The 16788-nt window shown below is 41.3% G+C and overlaps 2 protein-coding genes and 1 long non-coding RNA gene across 3 annotated transcripts; 1 reads left to right on the top strand and 2 right to left on the bottom strand.

Annotated features, from left to right (window-relative positions):
• Positions 1-222: 222 nt before the first annotated feature.
• On the top strand, positions 223-1874 carry LOC113027275 (differentially expressed in FDCP 6 homolog). Its single transcript, XM_026176896.1, has 5 exons — positions 223-434; positions 670-836; positions 959-1151; positions 1251-1409; positions 1720-1874. The coding sequence occupies exons 1-4, from the start codon at positions 303-305 to the stop codon at positions 1398-1400; spliced, it is 642 nt and encodes a 213-aa protein (XP_026032681.1). The 5' UTR covers positions 223-302; the 3' UTR covers positions 1401-1409; positions 1720-1874.
• Positions 1875-2928: 1054 nt separating this feature from the next.
• LOC113027213 (uncharacterized) lies at positions 2929-4202 on the bottom strand. Its single transcript, XR_003273001.1, has 2 exons — positions 3201-4202; positions 2929-3119 (listed from the first exon to the last, which is right to left on the bottom strand). It is a non-coding gene; the product is annotated as an uncharacterized LOC113027213 (long non-coding RNA).
• Positions 4203-5643: 1441 nt separating this feature from the next.
• On the bottom strand, positions 5644-8662 carry LOC113025071 (serine/threonine-protein kinase pim-2-like). The gene is made up of 9 exons (XM_026172459.1): positions 8308-8662; positions 7677-7913; positions 7426-7551; positions 7208-7302; positions 7022-7069; positions 6719-6937; positions 6449-6629; positions 6192-6362; positions 5644-6102 (listed from the first exon to the last, which is right to left on the bottom strand). Exons 1-9 carry the CDS (start codon positions 8366-8368, stop codon positions 6011-6013), a joined length of 1230 nt encoding a protein of 409 aa, XP_026028244.1. The 5' UTR covers positions 8369-8662; the 3' UTR covers positions 5644-6010.
• Between the last annotated feature and the right edge of the window lie 8126 nt (positions 8663-16788).

The following is a 16788-nucleotide window of genomic DNA, read 5'->3' as shown; positions in this document are numbered from 1 at the left end:
AACAACTGAAAAGACTAACATTTGAATAAAACCTGAAAGCAAGTAAATACTTTATATGCTGCCTTACTTTGGTAATATTGAGAACAACACTGGCTGATGATGAAATGCAGTCAGCTGGCATGGTGACACTGCCAGTATTAACCTGCAGGGCTGGACTGGGACAAAAAATTGGGCATTTTCACTACAGATTGGCCCACCAGGTATTAAAGCCATAAAGCACCGCTGAAAGCACAATACGTTGAACCTCGAAGCTGATGGCCTAGTGTCACCTGCTGGATAGAGGTGAAAACACAAAGCAAACAATGTCTCTTTCATCTGTTTCACAGCATGCACGGGAACTGGAAACTCGCCGAAGGGAGGCAGAGGAGAGAGAGCGGAGGAAGCAGAGGGAGGTGCAGCTGGAACTGGAAAGACAGCTGAAAGAGGCTGTGATGGTAAAAAAAAAAGTTTTCCACTTGACACCAATTATGTACAGAGTCTTTTCTCCTTGACTTTGATCTTTGAGAACTCCAGCAAAATGTTGACTGTCATTATAAAATTCACACCTAGTCTTTAATGATTTGGAAAAATGGTTATGACAGTCCAGGAAAAGGTAATTCAGGAATAGGTCAGTTTATACCGCTCTGTTGGTGCATCTGTTTATGTAGCTGTGTGTGTGTGTGTGCATAGATAAAAGACAGCATGCAGGCTGAGATGCAGGTGAAGGAAAAGGAGGCTGAACAACAGAAGAAGAGGATCAGGGAGCTGGAGCTGACACAGCAGCAGCTGGAAGTTGCCCTTAATATGGAGATCCAGGCTCGGCTGGAGGAGGAGAGGGCCAGACTGGAGCTTGAGCGGTAACAATGGATTTCTAACTCTTATTATGGCCCTTTATTATTTTATTTGTGATGGAGATCTGAGATATCCATGAGAAGTATTAACATTTTCAGTTGCTTCTTCCCTTTTTCCCCTCCTTCAGGTTGCTGCAGGCTGAAGATGAAAAGAGGAAACATTTCCAGCTCCTCCAGGAGCAGCAACGTACAATGCAAAACCTCAGCCCCATACAGGAGCTGTCAGATGGCAGTCCCGATGAGGACACCCCCTCAGCCCTCAACTCTGCCTCTCAGGAGGATCTGCAGGCATCTCGCCAAAGAAGTCACCAGCGTCTGGAGGTGAACAAGTTTGTTTTGACTGGCTTTGTGAGCAGCATCTTATTTAGTGCTCTTCTAAAACAACACTGATGAAGATGCCTGCATGATTTTTGTTTCCAGGAGGTTCAGGAGAGGCTGAGGAATGCCAGTCAACAGGTACGGCACTGGAACATCCAGCTGAACCGACTGATGACCCCCATTACTCCTGCAGGTGCGGTATTCACTTTGCCTCTTTGCAGCACAGACTTCTGCAACAGAGTGTTAGTATAGTTAATAACAGTGTAGACCAGGGGTGTCAAACTCAAATACACAGTGGGCCAAAATTCAAAACTGGATCAAAGTCGCAGGCTAACTTTAATATTTATTGAAATATATTTATTCCTCCAGATATAAGAATGAATCTTTTCTTATGGACTCAAACACATTTTGCTGAAAAACTGAATATGGAACAAGCAAAGCTTAATACTAAACAATATATATATTAGCTGTATAATACCAGTAGGCCAGCTCTGATAGTAATTTGGTATGGCTTCGCGGGCCAAATGTAATTAGGCTGCGGGCCAAATTTGGCCAGAGTTTGACACTTATGGTGTAGACCATATAATCTGTCAGATAATTGCATTAAAATGCTACAAAAGGCACCTACCCCCAAACATGTCAAGAGATTCATTCAGTGACTTGAATGAAAGAATCTGACTCACCTCAAGTTAATTAAAATTAAAAATAAATCTTATTATGATTTAAACACGGAAATCTTAAAACGAAAAATAAGCGCATGCACAGTTGTTACAGGCTGCAAACATGTTTTATACTGCTTTGAAGTCTGGGACAGCATCATAAGAGGCATAACTGATCTCACCATAGTCCCATGAAGACTCAAGATGAGTGTTTTCACGACTGCCATCTTGGTGTTTTGAAATCAGGCATGATGAATGAAGGGAAGAACTGTCTGTTAAGGTTCTCAGTCGTTCAGGTCATCGTAGTCTAAGGAGCTTGGAAAGAAAAGCATCTGGACTTCTTTAAGTTTCTTGAAGAGAATTTCACCTCTCATTCAAGAAGCTTCTTCAGTTCTCTGAAGAAATTCTGAACTGAAGAAGCTTCTCAGATGAGAAGTGAAACATCTTCAAGAAACTTAAAGAAGTCCAGATGCTTTTCTTTCCAAGCTCCTTAGACTGTAGTTAAACTTCACACACTGGACTTGTCAGTCACACATCCTTCGCCAGTAGGCATTCCCAGAATGATCTTTCCCCTTCTGACGCTTAGAATGACCAAATATGTGCAAAATGGACAATTCCACATGCCACCATGTCAGTCTTTTATTAAATATGACATGAAACAAATGACTGAGCCATTAAATCTGTCACAAAGGTGTTCACCTAATTCCAGGCAAATGGAATAGACTTCTATGGGACCATAAGTCTTTTTGCACTTTGACATTTGTTTTACTTTTCAGATCTGTAACCTATAACTTTTATACTGTATGTGTTTTGATCATAGGAGTCTACGGGGACTTACTTACTTTTAGCACGTTTAGCAGATGATGTTGGCTTCTTTTTTCAGTACTGGAGCTTCCTGCTCATTGAAGACTTTTCTAAAAGGAAATGCTTAATCCAAAATGGCGTTTTAAGGGCTTGGATTAATGTCAATTTCAGCAAATATTCTTTCTTATGTTAAAAGAACATGGATCTCTGTCAGTGATAACTTCTGACTTTATAACTCAAATTTTAAGAGAGAGCTTCACTGCTAAGCTCTCATCTGTGTGGGTGTCACGGTTCGCTTGAGGACTCACACGCAGGACTCAGAGGCACAGTCAGTATTTATTACAGTTCCACCAGGTGTATATACAAACAGTGCAGGGGATAGTGCTATATACAAAGCAGTGACAGGGAAAAGGCTCTGGGGAAATCCAGGTAGGGAAAAGACACTTGCTCCTCTTCTGACTCTCTCTCCAAACACCGCTCGGGGGATGCAGAGTCGGGTCCAGGGGATCTATGTACAGAAGGAAACACACGTTAGAGGTTTTGCACAGGGAAGCAAAAGAGAACTTGCTCAGAGCCGGGCTGCACTGACGCGAGTCACACACAACGATCCAGTGATGAGTAGAAGCCACTCCCTGGCTTAAATGCTGGCTGCACTGATGAGGCCCAGGTGTTTCCTCCTCAGAGGGGGGTGGGCCGAGGGCGTGAACCCACCATGAGTTCCGCCCTGGCGAGAGAGAGAGAGAGAACACTACTAGTCAGCGGCCTGCTGATCCCCTGGCCGTGACAGTGGGGTTCAAATCCCTTATTCAGATTAAGATTTTATGTGACATTACATTGGCAAAAATTAAATTTACTTGAATAATGTGAGTATTGGAGTAAGTACTTGAGTAGTTTTTGAATAACTTTAATTTTGTAATGTGCATATTTTATGAATAATGATGTTTCAATACTTTAATCTACTGAATAAGTAAGAATTAGACTTAATAATCTTTTTACTTTAAAAAGGGAAATTGTGTACAATCTTTTATTCTCCAAAATGCACATAATAAAAATGTTTTGGGGAATGTATGTGCTTTTTAAAAACCAATTGCTTCTTACTTGATGCATGCTATAACTTTCAGCAAAACTGAACTAAAATGTGTTAACAAGCTTACCAAATAAGAAATGTTTTGTGAATTTTCTTTGCAGAGCGACTATCAAAGCCCACATGCCCTAAAAAGGAGGACGCGCTGGCCAGTAATGAGTTCATCACTAAGTTTAAGATAAGAGTTGATCAGAATAGAGGCGATGATGAAAGTCTGGAGCATCAGTTGGAGGCTGCCAACCTGTCTGATGAATCGTTCGAGGCCCAGACAGAAGTCAACGGACAAATATGATCACAGACATTTTAAAAACGCCAGTTGAGAGTTAAGGGGGAAAAATATTGTAATAAGTATATATTTGAATTGCACACTAAGATATAAAGTGATGGCAGCGAGCACAGTGTTGCAGGATTTAATTAAAAACACATCTGACTAAGACCAACTGAAATTTAGAGTTGTGTATAATAAAGTTTATTCATGATTAATAAAACAAATCTGTAATAATTTTCTTTCTCTTTTGTCCAGCTGAATCTCGCTACAGCTTAAATAAAAGAAAAGAATGTGTTTTGAATATATTAAACTATTCTCTCTTTTTCTTTCTTTCTTTTTTTCTTGGTGGGTTTTCTTTTGCAATCAAACGCAACATTATACAATTATATAGTATAGTAAGAAATATCCTTTAACTTAATTTAGTATTTGTTTTTTCATTTTTGTTTTTATTGTTTCCCCTTCAGTTTTGTGCTTATAACATGTTCTAATCTGACATATTATGCAGTAAATTATTTTTGCAATAATTTAACAGGCCATTGTGGGAGCCAACATTCACTTATCAAAGACATATTTGTATATTCTGTGGACTGCTTTATGGTTGTGTCATTTAGAAACATAAGCCACAACAGACTTCCACTGGAGAGTACTTAAAAATGTATTTTTATGTAAAGATCTTTTAATAACTACTATATTAAGAGAGAACCTATTGTTACATGGATTAATTGTACAAACTGTAGAGAAATAAGTTTAAGCGTGCAATTTGTTATTCATTTTTAACTGTATTAATGTTTTTATGTTAATACAGCCGCCTCATATCTGTTTCCTCAGTGTTTTTTAAACCATGTACTCCATCTATGAGTAAGAACATGAATAAATTCCTTTCCAAATTTGTAGTTCTTTTTTCCAACACACAGATGCAGGTATTCTTTTGCACCAAGGCGTTAAAGAAATGCTAAGAAAAAATGAAAATACTACGTTGCAACCTGTGTGTGTGTGTGTATATATATCTGTATCTATATAGATATAGATATATATGTGTATTCGTACCCTTTTTTCATCATCTAGTTTCCTGTGCCAGATCTTCTACTGATCCACTGAGGCAGACATGTAAAAAACATGAACTAAAGCATATTTCTGTATATAAACAGGACTTTAAATCTTTATCAACAGCTACTTTAGAGGAAATTCTTCAATAAACTGCAACCAAAGGCTCAACTCAGAGGACAAAACCCAACCTGTTATAAATAGTGTGACAGCAAACTTTCTCTTGTGTAAAGTTACAAATAGGAGTAATTATCCACAGAAGCTTTTATACATAATGAAGTTATAATTCGTCCTGTAGAAATTGTATATTTAAGCTATATAGTTCCCTCTGATAACTCTGCTATGAATGCCTCTTATTAACTTTTATGCTTTTACAACCCACTATGAGCAAACACTCAGCAACAGTGGGAAGGAAAAACTCCCTTCTTGAAGGAAAAAACCTCTGGTAGAACCTGGAAATCTGTCTAAACTAGTTGGGGGTTAGAGCAACAGATGCAAGTCTTCAGATCATTTGCAGTGTGACTGTCTTTGTGCACACTTTAACCTGATTCAGTTTTCTTATTTGTCAAAATGCACCATGGGTAAAAAAAAACCAAACAAAACAAAATAGTAATGAAGGAGAATCCTCAGCAAAGATGAATTAAACAAGTTTTATTTTGATCCAATTTTACTTTAAGTAAAACACATCTTTATTTGATGACTTTAATGTCATCAAATAAAGACAGTTTTGGTGGAGCTCCTGACCCAGCCCAAGCTCTCTATGAAGACGAGGAAAAACTCCCCAGGGGGCCAGATCGATGGGAAGAAACCTCGGGAAAGCCCATTCAAAGAGAGATCCCCTTTCCTGGGATGGCTGGGGGGGTTACAGGAAGTCCGAAAAAGCTAATTTTTTATTTATTTATTTTTTAAGATTGACCCATTCCTGTCCAACAGAAAAAAGAAAGGAGGTTACCACAATGTATCACACTTATATGATAAGGTGTGAATTGTGTGTTTGTGTGTGTTATCTTAGCCAGGGGTGAAGCTGGAGCTCCTCCAGTGTTGGGCGCTTCTCCGGGGCTATAGTTAAACATGCCTCCAAGAAATTCCGGCATCCTTGAAAGAAAGAAAAGATCAAAAAGATGAAGATGATAGTTCTAGTGATCCAAGGCATCAGTGAATCTGGAAGTGTGAAGTTTTCTTACCTGTGGACAGACGCTTTTTGATGCTCAGTTTCTTTGCGAGGAACCTCTCGGTACTAAAGTGCCGTGCATGAAGCGCTTCATACAACACCACTCCCATTTGCCACACCGTGGTGGGTCCACACCTGTAGCAGCTCCTCCTGTACCACTCGGGAGGGGTGTGAAGAGGAGTGCCTAACAAACAGACACAATTACAATTTCTTCTAAAACAAAAGACACAAATTGTTACATCTGTGAAAAGCAGGAGCAGAATATGTTACCATAGAAGACGCGATACAGAGATCGCTGTTTAACAAAGCAGCTCAGTCCAAAGTCAATGATGCGAACTCGAGGCACATCGGAGCCGGTCTCAATCAGAATGTTTTCTCCCTTGATGTCCCGATGAAAGATGTGTTTATCCTCAAGTTCCTTTACAGCATCAACTAGTTGCTTCAGAATGACCTGGAAAAGATGAAAAACACAATAATGAGTTAATGCTTTTCTGCCTTGATTGAATGCTGTACAGTCTAAGGCTCTCCCAGTCAACCTACCTTGGCCTTGTCCTCTGGTAAGGTTCTTCCATTTTCTGCTTTGTATTTTTGCAGGTCCACAGCGGGGACAGGTCTCTCCAGCACCAGGATCAGCTCTTTGCCAAGGTCGAACCACTCCAGCAAGGACACAGGTGCTGATATTCCCACTGACCCTTCTGCTTCACCTGCAAGTTTAACCATAATGGCCACTTCCACCGAGAGCATCTTCCCGCTTTCATCCTGAAATATTACAACAAAGTGGATGATGAGGAACGCCGCATTCAATCCAGTAATGTAAAACTAATTCAAGTGTTGGACGCTTACCGCCACTTTGCAGTAGACTTTATTTTTGGGAATGTGTTTGATGGCAACCTAGAAGACACAGAGCATTGGTGAGCATTTCCTCAGTATGACATAATGAAAGGTGGAAACACAGCAGACGTCTCAGTTTACGATATTATCCATTATCTGCGTTACTGCCTGTCTTACTACCATCATCTGAACACTTACTGGAAAACGATCTTCTATCCGGTAGCCAGAAAACACTGCTCCGCAGCCTCCTTCTCCGAGCTGGTGCTCCTCCACATATCTGGCTTGGAATTCACCTGAACAGACAAAACAGCAAATCTTGTTTTATTACAGCTGTGACACAAATTACTCTCCTCTGTAGCCTAAATGTTCCTTTTGCCCTTCCCCTGAATATAAAACCCAAGCTGCTTGCTACTTACGTTTTTGGTCTGCCACTGATTTTTTGTCCTGGTCCACATTCCTTTTTTTTTTCTTGGGTGACTCTCTGTCGTCTCCCGTGGCCTTTCTTTTGCCATGTTTTGCGCACACCTGTTTGTTGTTCAAGTCTGGAGATGTGGAAAACACCAAAAGCACATCAGCTCACTGGATGATAGACACAAACACTAAACACCAATATCTTAAACCTAGCAACCACACTTAATCTACCCCCTTATTCAACTAATTAGCCTACCTTTACCAGAGTCCAACGAGGAGGATGCTTGCTCCTTGTCACCGCTCATATGGTCAAGAAGTTTAGCCCTCTTTGCTTTCTTTGTTGTGTCCTCTTCATCTTGCACAACCTTGCGCTTCACTCCTTTGACCACATCTGAGCTGGTGGAAGGACCAGCCTGCTCAGCGACCCTCCTCCTTTTCATTGGGGTCTTCTTTTCAGGACTGGCCTTTCTTTTAGCAGTCCTGCTCTTACGATCTATAAACAACAACAACACAGTGGTGAAAAAGAGTCCCCGACATCAAGACTGGAAGCAGTTTGATGGCAAAGAATTTGAAATTGCTTTTGCTTAAATGATCACAAGTTTAATCTTGGGATGAAAAAAAAAAAACTGATCAGTGCGAGTTGATACTAGGTTTACTAAGTCTTAGATCTTGATGGCACTTGTTGGTCTGTTTTTACTGTTGAGTCCAAGAATAAACTTATTACATTATTTTACCAAAAGACCGGTAACCTTTCTTTGATTAGACATCTTGTATTAAAGCTATTTTCAATTAAACATATGATTCAATTGCTCCAAAAATGATTCACACAGTGTCAACATTTCTAGGATTTGGATTTTACCAGGATTTGATTTTATTATTTTACTTACCTTGATCTCCCGAATCTTTCTTATCGGCTGGAGTGGCAATTTTTCTTGTTTCCTTTTTCATTGTAATTTCGGAGACCCTTTAAAATCGAAAATGTAAACCGTAATGAGCTAAGATTGAGTTAATATTCCTTCAAATGTGCACCCTTCAAATGCTTGACTTTTCTAACTGAATTCTGTAAGTGAGCTTTATAAGTAAACTCTGGAAACTACGGCAACACAACATAGAATCTTGCCTTTCAGTGACTTCACTGACTGCCAGCAGTTCAAAGTAGTTTACAGAAAAACACTGGCAGACAAAGCCATAATATTTCATATAATTCAATCATTTCATATCAATTAAACAGTTTCTTTCATTATCTTTCATCATTTGTATAAAGACCTCATCTATGGATGACAATATGAAGATTTGTGGTTGACCACACACATTATAATAAACACAGTGTCAGCTACATTGTCATCTGATTTAAAGTATTTATTATGTACATTTAACTGTCATGGTAGTGAGTCTGTGACCCAGTGTTTTGTGTTTGTTCATTTATATTCATTGATTATTCTTATGTATGTTTTTGGTTCTCTTTATTGTTTTCTTCTTGTGTTATATTCTTAGGCTTTAGGTTTCTGTTACTTTGCCTTGCCCCTGTGTCCCACGTGTCATGTCTAGTCACTCTTGTTTCCATGTTCCCCAATTTCTCCCCAGTCAGTCATGTCTCTGTGTCAACTCTGTGTCTTTGTAAAAGTCTCTTGTTTGCTGTTTTACTTTGATAGTCATGTGTGCTGTGTTAGTGTTTTCATGTCTGTGAAGGTTCTCAGTCATCTAGGTCATCGTAGTCTAAGGAGTTTGGAAAGAAAGCGTCTGGACTTGAAGTTGCTTGAAGATGTTTCACCTTCTCGGATGAAAAGAACTTAAACTTTGCTTGAACGTCTTCAAGCAACTTAAAGAAGTCCAGACGTTTTCTTTCTAAGCTCCTTAGACTATGTTAGTGTTTTCAGTTTTCCTTCCCCATGGTCTTGTTGTTTGTGATTTCTCGCAGCTGTGCTCTCATCCTGTGTCTTATTCCCTCATTTATCCCTCTGTGTATTTAAGCCCATTGTTTTCCTCTGTTTGCTGTTGGGTTATCTGTGTATCATCCATGACAATTAAATGAAATAGCAAATGCAACTACAATTTCAATGAGATTCATTCCTGGCATTCTACTGCGGTGGCTGAAAGTAGACACCAAGCATTATCACTGTAACTGATGTAAATATTGGACTTGGAGGGGATTCGTCTGATAGACTGATGCAAACATTACTGTGAGGAAATTTTTGAATCTCCCAATTTTCTTTTTTTCTGAAAGAAAGAAAGTTGGTTACTGTATCACATTTGTATGGCAAGATGTGAATTCAGTATGCGTGTGTGTTTGTGTCAGAGAGGAGTTTATCTGAGCCAGGGGTAAAGCAGGAGGTCCTCCAGCATTGGGCACTTCTCCAGGACTTTGTTAAAACTTGTTTTCAAGACGTCTGAAATGAAAGAAGGACAAGAGATATCGAGATGATAATTCCAGTGATCCAAGCGATCACATTGATTTTCTGCAAAATTTTCTTTTTGAGAGTCATTCGGCTGGGCAGGGGGTATAACACATCTGCAATGCAGCAACATCTGCTCTCTGGGCCTGTGTGAGAGTGTTATCTCAATGGCGGGAATGAGGATGTTGGAATTTGGCATCTCAGGCACCAACTCATCTCTTTCCTTAACCGGGCTCACCAGAGATTGGTTTCAGCCTCTCTCCATGCTTTAAGGAGGTTGAGTTGATAAATCTGACTGGCCCCTCCCCTGTCTGACCCTATCTCTTCATAGTCAACACCAATGTTCTCACCGTGTGACCATGAACGGTCCTTACCACTTGGCAAGTAATTTCGAGCTAGAAGAAGGGAGTAAGACAAGCACTTTATGTCCCTGTTAAAATACAACTACATTTTATCAAATATCACTAAGCAGTCCTTACCTTTAAATACAGCCTGGTTTCTTTCTCTTTCTTTCTATATCTCTGAGTGAAGTTAGCTCTCATTCTTTCTCTTCCTGTGAAATACAGCAAGTAGAGCTTTAGATAGCAACACACTGTGACACAGTTAGTGTTTGTTGAGGTGATAGAAATGCTGCATTTGAAATTACCTGACACAACATTTTACTCCCTTTTATGTTCACTCCTTTTTTTCTGAAGTACCGCAAATTATGGGCACGTGGGGTTGTTCTGGTGTTGTGCTAAAAATAAATAAATCAAAACTACAGTACATGGTTTGTTCTTTCATCTCTTTTTATGCGACATCCTCTACTGATTAAAACGTGACTGCCTTTCACTGTTTAGGCTCAAATCTCATTGTTTGAAGGCCTGCAGTGACGTGAAATATTAACTTCCCCCAAATGCGTTAAACCCAAAGTAACGAGTTTGTTTTGAAAATATACGGAGTGGAAACTACAGATATTTGTAGTTTTGCACGTCTTTCTTCCTCCACCAGAGGCCATAGGCGCTGTCGATCTTGTATGTCCTCCTGCAGCAACATCTCTGTGAAGCTGATGCCTTCTTGCTTGCAGGTTGAAGAATCTTTGGTGCGCCTCCACAATTCTTCTTTAATTCGCCTCTGTGTGAATAGAATAATGATGTTTCTGTTTCTGCCATCAACTCGTTTCCCTAAGCGGTGGACAATATCAACGGCCTCTTCTAAGTTCAAGTCAGGGGCAATCTTCTGAAGCGTTTGCAAAACCTTCACTCTAATGTTTTCGTCTTTGTCTTCCTTCACCCCTTTCAGTTTTAGGCACCACCTCATTCGGTAGCGCTCTTGTTCTCTCACTCTTCTTTTCAAGTCTTCGTTTTCTTTAAGCAGCAGTTCATTCGCATTTGCCAGTTTAACAACTTTCAGTTTGCAATCAGCTATCTCTGCAGCGTTAAACTCTACAGCCTTAGCCAAGCTGGCAACCATAGCTGCACTTTGTCTGTTTTGTTCCTTGATATCCTCCAGTTGTGCTTCAAATTTTTTGTCAAGTCCCATAATGGCTTCAAAAATAGTTTTATTGGAGATATCATCTTCCTTCGCTGAAGATTTTGTTCTTTTCTCCTCTGGCGGTTGTTTTCGTCTCCCTGTGAGGTGTCATGCTGAGCAGATATCAGAATTGAGTTCAAGCAAAGTTGACTCTTTTGGTGATTACAGTTTGTCCGGGCGGGCTGTGCGTCTTATTTCATCTGCAGACACGTCGTTGGATGAGGAACAGCTCATGTTGGCATCAGTGGCAGTCAGGATGGCGGCATCTTCCAGAGGGAAGGTCAGGTCGCTGGTCTCTCTGAGCAGGACGCTGTCCACCAACAAGCCCGGTTCCACGGCTGGAGATTACCCTCCTCCGGCTGAAGCCCCCGCTTTTCCCCCGAACAGCGAGCCAGCAGCGGCGCCTCAGCGGAGACCCAAAAGCAGCGGCTGCTCCGTGCTCCTCTTCCCCAGTCAGGGCAGCCAGTTTGTGGGCATGGGCAGAGGACTTTTGAAATACCCCAACATTAAAGAAATGTTCACCATAGCCCAGAAGATCCTGGGTTATGACCTGCTGTCTCTGTGTCTGGAGGGCCCCGAGGACGAGCTGCAGAAAACCCCAAAGTAAGTGCCAGATAAATGTCTGGAAAAGGACAATAACTGCAGGTCCTGCCTTCTTAAATGTGGCCATTTTATCTTTTTAAAAAAAAAAAAAATACTGCTACAGTAATATTAATTTATATTTAAAATGTGCGCACATTATGTATGAAGGTGTGGATGAATGATGCTTGTTGTAAGAAAGCATTTTGAGTGCCCAGTAGAAGAGCATCTTTCAAATGCAAAGTTTCTCATTTCAACTTTAATTACTGCACATGATTAAGGCGATAAGAGTAAATAAGGCTTCCAACAGTGGTTATTTCTTATTATCATATCTTATTTTTATTGGTTTTATCAGTAGATTGTTGTTTCACTCCCACCAAAAACATCACCGTAAATAATCTTCTGATTCTGAATGACCATTTAAAAAAAATAAACAAATTGTTCTGAGTTAATTTCAGTTACGGATGTATCAGTGACGTAAATGATATATCGGTCATAATCGGGAGGCTGTTACATTTTTTTTTTTTTTTTACTTGTTTTGACTTGTCTTTTCTGGGGCGATGAACTTTGCAGAAGGTAGAAAGATTTCTTTTTTGGGGTCTTTTTGTGCATTTGCAAGTCTAACAGTTTCTGATGCTGGCAGCAACTTAGCAAATGAAGATGTAGCTGAGCCCCTTGAATGAATTTGTTTCGTGCCATTTATGAATCAATCATTTAAAAGACCTGTAGCAAGACAATGACAAAGCTGGCTGTCAGTCTGTCTCACCATCTGTTCTTTGCCTGTCTTGACTGCCCCTAATTGAATTCACTTCAGATATGCGAGGCGCGTTTCTGAGGCCCAGAGTAAATGCACTGGCAGATGCCAAGGGCGTCTGGAGGAGCAGTTTCTGTGTTTCAACTAAAGGTTTTCCTCTGTTTACAGCATTCCCTCAAGAGTGACTGCTGCCTGTGCCAATCTGTGCACTGGAGGGGATGGGGGTCTTCATGACACCATTCACTGACAGTGATGCATTGCTAAGCTGCCTACTCTTAAATGTAACCATTGCAACTATATCCCACCTTTACACTAACCTGAAATCTAATTCTGAGTCGAAGCCTGAAACCAGGTCTTAATTCTCAAGCAGGACTTTGGAAACGTGATAAATAAGAGAATAGTTCAACAAGTTTAAACAGTCACAAAATTTCACACAATCTGCCCTCTGTGAACCACAACACGTTTCAGACATGCAAACTGGCATCTCTTCAAAGCAATACTTTAATGCAGGGGCATTAACTGTCACAGTCCTTGTCCTCCTGGTTCTCCTGCCAGTTTCTCTCTCTCCATCTGTGTGTGTGTGGTTACTGTGCCCTACCTTTCAGAGGCAGGATCCTCTTAGTCCACGCCCTCCGGCCTGGCCCACCTGCCCCTCATCTGGTGAGCAGTCGGCTCCCTTTAAATACTGAGGACGTTCCTTCTGTTGGTGCTTGAGAAACCAGTCGTGTTGGAGGCTGTAAGTCTGTTTACCTGTGTCTGTGGGTTCTTTTCACGCCACCCTCTTTTCTGTCCAGGAGCCTGTTTCCCTCGTGAGCGATTCATTTGTGCAGTGGGAGAGAGAAGTCTGAAGATTGAGCCTACTCTACCAGACCACCTGTTTGGATTATTGAACATAGAAACTGTGGGCATTTTGACTAGAGACCGGTCCACCAGGTATTATAGGAAAAGCCATAAAGCCTTTGAATGAAAACGAACGCTGCTGTGACAGTGATGTAGACTGAATGAGAGAAGTAATATTAATATTTTCTCTGAATACGAGACAATTCCGTTTTTTACGAGACGGTTGGCAGCTACTAACTAACCTTGTGAATAAAATAAAGTTCACTATCAGCAACATCATAGCACCCACCCAACTGTATAGAAACTCCGTCATGCTAGCTAGCACGCAGTACGAGTTATTGTAACTGACTGTAAAAAGTCAGCACAACGAAAATAAACTCCACCTAAACTTGGTTCATATCTGACCCAGATAGACTGCAGGTCATAACTTCTTACCTGAAGTTCAGTTCACCTGATACTCGGACCGGCGGCCGCCTCGGGTCTCTCCTCCTCGGGTCTCTCCTCCTCCTGCCTCCCATTTCCCTCATCCACCTGCTGGCCTCTGTGGAAGCTCCACCATAGCCACCGCCAGAGCTATTTTTACACATCTGCCAGCACCTCGCCAATCCACCACCTCTCATTGTTTATACCGTTACTAAAAAACCCCAAAAAACATCGGCCTATAAAAACGAAAAATCACCATCGGGCATACCGGCCAGTCCAGCTATGTCCAGATGGACAGAATCAACTTTTGGAGATTTACTTACATGGATGATTGAGCATGCATCAAGACGTTTTAACCCTGCTGGTCTGTTTTAATAAAACGGACATGGTCAGAGCCGCCATCCCCTCTCCATCACTGTCATCGCTATCCTTGATAATGTACAAAACAGGCCAAATTTTCCACACTTGATCTTCTCTACAACATGTTGGCTAACAACACATTCTCATCCCAACACGTAACATACAGACGCTACCCACATAACACAATTGGCATGGGCCGGATCTGGCCCACACAATGTGCTTATACATGGCCCTCATACCAAAGAATGATGGCCATCATTCTTTGCGGTACGTGGGCCATGTGTAAGTTGTGTGCAGACACACTGCTGGCCCTGTGCTGGCCCAGAACAGTTTCAGCTCTGGCCCCAGATGTCAGCCTAATGTGTACCTCAATCAAGCCATGTAATAACAACATGTGCTGGAACATTATAGTGCAAAAGTAACATAACGAAACTCTGTTCAGGCAGTGACTGGACTGATTCTTATGTAGTGTTTTTCTACTCTCCCAGATTACTCAAAGTGCTCTATACAACATGCCACATTCAATCACACACTTTCTCTAAGCTGACTGCTTCCTAACTATATTCATACACATTCACACTCTTGACATGCAGACTAGAGCAGCCAGGGATCGAACCACTAACCTTCTGATCAGTAGGTGATCTGCTCTACCTCCTGCGCTACAGCCACCCAGTGGTAACAATGAGTAAACTAGGTTTTGGATAAAGTGTACACTCACAAACCTGTAAAACCTGCATTTGAAACGTTGGCTACCACAGCAGTATAGTATTGCAACATGGCATTTGGGTCTACTAACTGAAATAAGAACATAAACAGTGCCATCATTGCCAGACCTGGCCCACATCTGGTTGACATACACCCTGCCATGACACCAGTCAGTCAGAAGTGCCAGCTTGATGCCGGACCCGAACCAGACCTGTTTTCTATGAGCCTGGGCCACATAAACCAAACCACAATCAGGCCAGATTCAGCATACCATCACATAAACAGTGCCATCTACACCAGGCCTGGCCCATATCTGGATGACATATCACTTACCATGCCAGAAGTCAGCCAGCAGTGCCGGCTTGACACCAGATCCGGGCCAGACCTGTCTGCTATGTGGGTACGTGACAAATTGTCAGTGTGTTACGTGTTAGGAATGAGAATGCTCTTAAGGTGGTTAGCAAGAGGAAACTCTTCTGCTACAACTAGCTTTACTTGCTAGTCTAGCTGTGTTTCCACACAAGGAGCAGATTCTAAGCAGAGCCAGTGTTCGCTATTAAAGACCCGAGGTCATAATGAGCACACGCAAACCACCAGAAAAAGGTTGCTAGCTTCTTGGCATATCCAGCTCAAGTCATTGAACTATCACAACTTCCAAAAGCCAACAGGAACTGATTTGTCTGTTCGACTCAACTGAAAAACTTAGTTGCCAACACAGCGACACACAACAGATCAGAAAACAGCAATTGGACGATCCCTGATGACAAAGCACGGTGAAAGAAGAAGAAACCCGGCTCAGGCAGGAGCAACCATGTGGTGGATGAAGGAAAAAGAGGGGAGCACTAAATAAAATTTGTGATAACATATTGTAAAAATTCAATTAGCTGAAGAGATGTGGTCCTCTAATGACCTCATGTGAGTAAGTGTTTACTGGTTAATAAATCTTTTTTATGTTCCTTCAGTGTGCCTTTGCCTCCTGCTGCTGCCTTTATTAAACCATACATTTGTCTTTTCAAATCAGTAGTAAAATCTGACCAAAAATAGCTCCTGCGTTACGCGCTCCCTGTCTAAACAAACAGCGTTGTCAATGAGATACCCGAGCACAGCGTGACATGGTGTCGCTTCCGAACTCTACATTATACAAACTACATCAAAGATTCAGGGTTCTGGAGATGGATCGAGGGAGTCAGAGAGGGTAACTTTATTGTCTGATAGGGAACATATTGACTCCTCCATTCTGGCACTGCAGGTCCTGAAATCTACTAAATCACACACACACGCACACGTGCACGCGTGCACACACACACACACACAAAATAAAACTCGAAGGTCACAGATTTGATAGACTGGGTCCTTTGGTGCTGAGGCCCAGTGGTAAATCTTGACATTGTGTGTGATTAAGTGGGAGCATATGAGGGCTGTGCTCATGCACATGGGATCATAAGCTGCTGGTTCTGTAATTAAAAGACCTCTTTTTAATTATTAGGAGATAAAAGGGGAGTGTCTGACTACTAAATCAATACACGTATATATCTGATTTACACATTAATCTACTTTAAGATACAAGTGGCACATTTTGAGCAATGCTTGTGTATTTAAATGGTCCAGGATGAGCACAGTGCATGATTTAGTTTTAATTACATTTGATCAATTTGAAGTTTTTTCCACTTTTTTCCTGCCACAAATCGGCTAACCTATGAGTTATTACATTAGGATGTCGGGCAAAACCTTAAATCTCTAATTAGCCTCGTGTTACTTTCAGCTGCTCCCTTATTCACAGGCCACAGCAGGTAGCTGCGGGG

Source organism: Astatotilapia calliptera, chromosome 7 (genome assembly GCF_900246225.1).
Source record: "Astatotilapia calliptera chromosome 7, fAstCal1.2, whole genome shotgun sequence".
NCBI lineage: Eukaryota > Metazoa > Chordata > Actinopteri > Cichliformes > Cichlidae > Astatotilapia > Astatotilapia calliptera.
The sequence above is the reverse complement of the archived record's forward strand: the minus strand, read 5'-3'. Positions and strand labels throughout refer to the sequence as shown.